This window comes from Carya illinoinensis, chromosome 16, assembly GCF_018687715.1.
Source record: "Carya illinoinensis cultivar Pawnee chromosome 16, C.illinoinensisPawnee_v1, whole genome shotgun sequence".
Lineage (NCBI taxonomy): Eukaryota > Viridiplantae > Streptophyta > Magnoliopsida > Fagales > Juglandaceae > Carya > Carya illinoinensis.
In genome coordinates, this window is record NC_056767.1 from 18,555,626 (window position 1) to 18,562,747 (window position 7,122).

The following is a 7,122-nucleotide window of genomic DNA, read 5'->3' on the forward strand; positions in this document are numbered from 1 at the left end:
TTCCCCGGTAAGTACTACTCATGATTCCATGCATGCATGAGTTTTAATTCTCATGATAGTTCAAATATTTCTCTAGCTACCAAAGGGCAGCATATTAGCTAGAGTACTACATCATAATCAAACGAAATAAAAACATTAACATAGAAACAAAGAGCAATATTAATGGATCATATGTACGACATTTCTCTCCCATTTCACATGATCGATACAGACAGAATCATCTTATTTACTTAGCTTATTGAATTTCAACGATCAACTAGGTTTAATTACTGGCTTAAATACTTCTACTGGCCAAAGTTGTTTAGAAAACTATCAGCTAGCTCTTGACCAATGCTAACAACAGACTTTGTATCCAAATGCAAATGATCTAGTAATAGGGTTAAGCCCATGGCATCAACATGCACAACATTCTTCAGGTTTATATTCAGTTGAGCATCTCTTACATTTCTTAGGAAGTTTCCTTCTCCAGCAGAAATTACAACCTGCAAAAAATATGTATATATATGTTTAGAATTTTTATAATGATTTGCAAAGATGCATTATATATATATACACACATATATATATATGTTGCATGTACTCTAACCAATTTGTGAAAGGAGAAATGAATTAGCCACAAAAAGCTTCCGTTAGATTGTAAAGTCAATTTTATTATAAGCTACATATATCTAACGTATCATATATGGTATGAAACTATGTCAGTCTGTAAGTTTAAAACCATATATAAAATTAAGAAACTTTACACAAACATATTGAACTAAGAAAGTAATAAATAAACAAAAGAAAATACCAAGATAATAGGGAGGTCAGGAGACTGGAGATCTTGTCGAACATCATTGAAGAACTTTTCCAGCCTTCCCTTATAGAGCATGGAGTCTTGCTCTCCACAATCACTCTCTCCTTGATACCAAAGCAGTGCACCAATATTTCCACTAGTACTTTCCCTTGCAGCTTTTGCCCTACCCACCAACTGATTGTATAGTATAGTACCCTTTTGCCACTCTTCTATCTTTGTTCCTCCTACTGCGCAAGGGACCAGACCAATCACTCCAAAGTTTGGACGTTTTGCCAATATTTGGTTGGAAAAGGGCATGCCTGGTCCCACCCCGCAGGTCTTTGAATTATCAATTTCCTTATGAAGAGGTTCACTAGCTATCCCCCAAGTCTGGTTTAAATATAGTGTGAGGATGTTGGGAGTGGAAGTGCATTGTGGAGGAACTTGTCCGTCCCACTCGAGCAAGTTGGTTTTGGTGTCATTGTAAACGCCTCCACGTCCAGCCATGTTGCTTTGTCCTGCTAAAAGGAATATGTTGTTGGGTTTGAGCTCTTGGGGCTTAACATCACATTGAACAAATATGCAGAAGATGAAGTGAAGAAACATCCTGTTTTCTTGTCTTTTAGATGTTGCAGGAGTGTGATAGTTGTGCAGTGATGGAAGAGAAGCAGTCTTATATTTATATGACTTGGAAATCCATTTTAGGTGGCGTACAGAGTGTATGATTTGTTTCTAGCCCTCAACTCTCTAACCAAGAAAACAAATTACTAGTACTCAATATCAAGAGTTTTCGACCACCAAAAAGATAGCATGTTCGCTTGTCTTGTGATTTTTTTATTTTAATTTAGGAAAATGGTTGAGACATTATTTTTTACTACATTGTTACTACCGATTGGGGCTATTCTCTAAATATAGTACTCCTTTTGTCACGCCACATACCATGGGAACCTTTTAACCCAAATCCATAATAATAAGAAAGCTTAAATACAATATTTCCTAAAAAAACCAAGAACTTAAAAAAATTCTTTCAAAGTAAAATAAACTAAACTCTACTGCACAGTCTCTAAAATCTCACCAATCAACCTATGCCACTTGACACTTATCTTACATTTTTCTAATAATCCTGTCACATGCCATCTATTCCAATTGTTACAACTATCAAAGTCATCTGATAAAAAAATATTGAAGATAAACAGGTGAGTCCATCAACTCAAAGTGTGTAAACAGGAGCAAGAAGGTACATAATGTAGATTAAAAAAGAATATCAAAATAACAAAGCGATATTTCGTAAACATGTATTTACAATAACAATATAAACAAATGACTTTTGATATTTACATACCTGAAACAACGTCATAACATAATTACAAAGATCATGTTTAAAGCGGTAACTATCATGAAGTGCAAGAAACGATAAATTAGTTGATGGAAGTAATAATGAATAAATTAGTAGCAACTACCAAAAAGTGCACGAGACGAGAAGCACGATAAACAGGTAATCAAGTGGCAAGAATATGAAGGCATTATTACGACCTTTCTTCTTCTTCTTCTTCTTCTTTTAAATAGGAGTGAGGGGTTTCGAACTAGGCTTTTTATTTGCATAATCGCGTCATATGTCATCAAGTCATCAAGCTTTTGATATATTATTATGCCTCTCTCATATTTGATTGGTGAGATTGGTGAGTGCTGTATGGCTATCAAGACATATATATGGCCGACATAATTTGGACAAGATAAATGATTTGTATAATTTGAAAGGCATATGCAGGACTTGTATTTAGCATTACTCATAGACTTCATTTATTTTTTTAAATAGAGTGCACGGAACTTGCACACTCTAGTTAGGATTGTATTTAACATTACTCTAAAAATTGATTCTGGGTAAACAGTCCATGTAAGTACTCTTAGAAGAAAAGAATCGAAGAAAGTTATATTGATTATAACCTTGGGGAGTGGCTTCTAAACACATATGCAGCCAAATTTTAATTTAATTTTTTGGTATTATTACGATAATTTCCTTTTGGTTAAAATAAATTAGCACCTAACAACTGGTACAGAGCATTCGATGTTCACAACTTTCTTAGGGAATTAATGACTTCCATGATATAACAATAATCAAATTTTACAAATACTGAAAACTAGTTTGTTTTCTCAGTTATAGAGATGAGGCTAAAAATAAAGTTTAGGTACTATCTTTTCAGTGGTCGAAAATTCTTGATATTGAGTGCTAGTTTGTTTTCTTGGTTAGGGAGTTGAGGGCTAGAAACAAATCGTACACTCTGTATGCCACCTAAAATGGAGTTCCAAGTCATATAAATTTAAGACATAGCCAGCTTCTCTTCCATCATTGCACAACTATTACCCCTGCAATATCTAAAAGAAAAGAAAAAAGGATGTTTCTTTTCGTCATCTTCTTCGTACTTGTTACTCATGTTGGATATTTTATGCCGACTGGAGAGCTCAAACGATTCGACTACAATAAATTCGGCCTTTTCCCAAGGGGGAAATTCATGGCAAAAAGTAAACTTTTTGTGGGAAAAACCATTTTCGCACAAAATATTATCGTGGGAAGCTCGTGGTGTAAAACTTGCCGCGAAAAGTATTATAGCCCACAAAGGGTTTAATTCGTGGCCAATACCTACATTTTCCCATGACACATCTCACAGTAAGTGTGACGCCCCCAAATCCCCACGCCCGAACACGGGGAAATCGAGACGTCCGGATGGTGACAGTCCGGGTCACCATCCCATCGACGGGTGCCAAGTGTGTGCAAAAGCAACATATGTGCATGAAGAAACACGTAGCGGATAACGAAAGTCATAACTAAGTACCAGAATTGTTTTCTTAACGTAATACAAGCTGTTTAAAACATACATAGATAAAATATTACAAAAACACAAATACAGTTTTAAACCAAACATAAAGCATAGCATCAGCAACCCGGCGGAGCCGCATCCTCGGGCTCAGCCTCCTCCTCTTCGTCCTCCAACTCTGCACCAAAAGCTACGGAATCAAAAATGGTACCGCAGGTAAGTAAAACCAAAACACTACCAGATAAAAACATATAGAACTCAAACAAAATGCATGAAGCATGCCGATGCACAAAACCCAAAAACATAATTTTCCACACACGCCAAAAACCCATTTGGCCCAAAAACACATCCTTTCCGAAAAACACACCAAAAGTCACATTTGGCCTTTATCCGTCTCAAACCATTATCCATATTAACCGTATGCACCATGACCTCCCCTAGGGGTCATCCGCACACCCTGGCTCCAGTGCCACACCGCAGAGTACCACCACGCATGTGACACCTAACGAGCGATGCCCAGTTCCATGCCCCGCACGTTCGTAGCCAAGCATCCTCTAGCCCTCACTAGCGAAGGGCCATGGAGTCGGTGCGTAGAGCAATGCCCGGTTCCGTGCCCGGCGCGTTCGTAGCCAAGTAACCCCTAGCTCCCGCTCCCGTCGTCTAGCGACAACTCAGGGGACATCACTCAGTTTATTCCGCTCCCGAGTGACCAGAGGAGCTCCACCGGGATAATACCCCATCCCGGCTTGGGGTCATGATACACACGCACCCGTAAGACCACTTACGCCAATACACAGGCTTTTCACACCATTTCACAAACACACGTGCATGCACCATGCAATGCCATAACAATGCACAATAAAATAATCCATCAACATAAATCAATAAAACAAGCAACTCCGTCCTCCATCCATCCGACCCCTGAACTCCTCGGACTCAGTCCGGAATCAACCAACCAGCAGATTAATTAATTGAAAGAGCAATATACATTTAAATCTAAAAATAGGGTTTGGAAAATACTTACAGCGCTATATGGCAATTTTAGAAAACACGAGGCGTTGCAAACGGCGGCGAAAAAGCAACGTCACAGTGAAAATTCACTGTGGCCGTGGGTTGTGAAAAACCCACTTTTGAACGGGGACAAACTAGGGCTTGGGATTGATAGGGAATGGTCTAGGGATGGTTGTGAAGCTATTGGAAGTGGTGGTTGGCCGTGGGTGGCGGCGGAATCGCCGGAAAGAGACCGGATTTCCCAAAAAGGAAAGCTAGCTCGTAGGAGCTGTTTCGGTGGTCGTTGGAGGCCGGAAATAGGTGGGTTAGGACAGCAAGGGACCGGTGATGAAGTGGTGAAGAAATGGTGGCCGGAGGTGGAGCGACGGCGGCGGATCGGAGCCAAACCCGTGCGGGCTTCAAAGGGCTTTTCCGGCCAAACGGCCGGCCGGTTGGGGGTGGAAATTGGTGGGAAGGTGCGCCGGAGGGAGGGGAACCGAATGGGACCGGCGGTGAGCCGCACGGTGGCCGGACAGCGGTACACCGGGGTGAGAAGCTTCCGACGTGAGGGAGAGAGAAGAGAGAGAGAGAGGGGGGGGAAAGAAGAGGGGAAAAAGAAAAGAAAGAAAAAAAGAAAAAGAAAGGAAAAAGAAAGAAGGAAAAAGAGAAAAAGGAAAAAGAAAAGGAAAAAGGGAAAGAGATGTAGGGAAAAGACGAGGTCTAATCCTCAGTCCGGGAAAAACAACACTAAACCGCCGCGAAGATATTAAAAACCACAAAACAACTAAAAGAAATAAAACAGAACATCAATTAAATTAAAAACAATTTTAAAACGCAAATAAATTAAAATAAATAACTAAAATATTAATTAAAATAAAACAACTATTTCAGCGAAAATACACTCAAAAGCGGGTCATCACATCCTCCCCTCCTTAAAAACAAATTTCGTCCTCGAAATTTGCAGATCAACCACCAACTTAAAGCAAGCCACAAGAAAGCACATAAACCAACTGTGATCGAGATTAAGGTACATACCTTCTCTATTCGAACAAATACGGGTACTGCTCCCTCATGTCCGCTACTCGCTCCCAAGAGAAGTCTTGAGCTAACGGATCTCCCCAAGCCACTTTAACCAAAGGTATCGTCTTGGACCTCAACTGTTGCTCCTTCCAATCCAAGATCTGCGACGGAACAACTTCATAAGTGAGATCCGGTTGCAACTGAATACCCGCTGGGTCGACGAAGCGTGGTTCTTGCTGTCCAAAGCTCTTCTTCAGGGATGATACGTGGAAGACATCATGAACATTCCCAAAATAATCTGGCAAAGCAACTCTATAGGCGACGGACCCTACTCTCTCCAGAATTTGAAAAGGGCCGACGTACCTCGGATCTAGCTTCCTCTTCTTACCAAAACGCTTAACACCTCTCATGGGAGAGACTTTAAGGTAAACCCAATCGCCAACTTCAAACGACAACTCTCTCCTCCTGGTATCAGCGTAACTCTTCTGGCGACTCTGAGCTGCCGCCATTTTATCTCTGATGATCCGGACCTGGCTTTGCATCTCTTGAATTATTTCGGGTCCAATTATCCTACTCTCCCCAACTTCATCCCAACACAAGGGCGACCTGCACTTTCTCCCATAAAGAGCTTCATAGGGAGCCATCTGAATGGTCGCATGGAAGCTGTTATTGTATGCAAACTCGATGAGCGGCAAATGGTTTTCCCAACTTCCTTGGAATTCCATGACACATGCTCGCAACATGTCTTCCAGGGTCTGAATGGTGCGCTCTGACTGGCCGTCTGTCTGCGGGTGATAAGCAGTACTGAACTTCAACTTAGTAGCCAAAGCTGCCTGCAAACTCTTCTAGAACTGCGACGTAAACCTCGGGTCTCGATCCGACACTATACTCTTTGGTACGCCGTGTAGCCCCACTATCTCTTTGACATACAAACGGGTCAACTTACCCAAAGAGTCGGTGTTATTAACAGGCAGAAAATGAGCACTCTTCATTAACCGGTCCACAATCACCCAAACAGAATTCTTACCACTAGGCGTTCTCGGCAAACCCACTACGAAGTCCATCGTGATGTCATCCCACTTCCACTCAGGAATAGGGAGGGGTTGGAGCATACCCGCAAGTCTCTGATGCTCGGCCTTTACCTGACGGCATGTGTGGCATTTCTCCACATATAAGGCAACGTCCTTCTTCATTCCATCCCACCAGTAATTTTTCTTCAAGTCCCGATACATCTTTGTACTGCCGGGATGAACTGAATAAGGGGCCGCATGAGCTTCCGTCATGATCCGTTCTTTGAAATCTGAGTCCTTTGGGACCACTCTGCGATCTCGGAACCGAAGTATCCTATCATTATCCATGCTATAGTGCAACGGCCCTCGAGATTTTCTGACTCTTTTCCTGATGTTCAGCAGCTTCGGATCCTTTCTTTGGAGAGTTTTCAATTCTTCAAAATCAGTTACCCGAATATCAAGAACTGAAGACAAAATCTCCACTTGCTGCGAACTCTCTATAAGGAGCCTTCTC

General features: G+C 41.3%; 1 protein-coding gene across 1 annotated transcript; it reads right to left on the reverse strand.

Moving 5' to 3' along the window:
• Nucleotides 1-284: 284 nt before the first annotated feature.
• LOC122298872 (probable carbohydrate esterase At4g34215) lies at nucleotides 285-1,381 on the reverse strand. Its single transcript, XM_043108720.1, has 2 exons — nucleotides 791-1,381; nucleotides 285-482 (listed from the first exon to the last, which is right to left on the reverse strand). The coding sequence occupies exons 1-2, from the start codon at nucleotides 1,379-1,381 to the stop codon at nucleotides 285-287; spliced, it is 789 nt and encodes a 262-aa protein (XP_042964654.1).
• Between the last annotated feature and the right edge of the window lie 5,741 nt (nucleotides 1,382-7,122).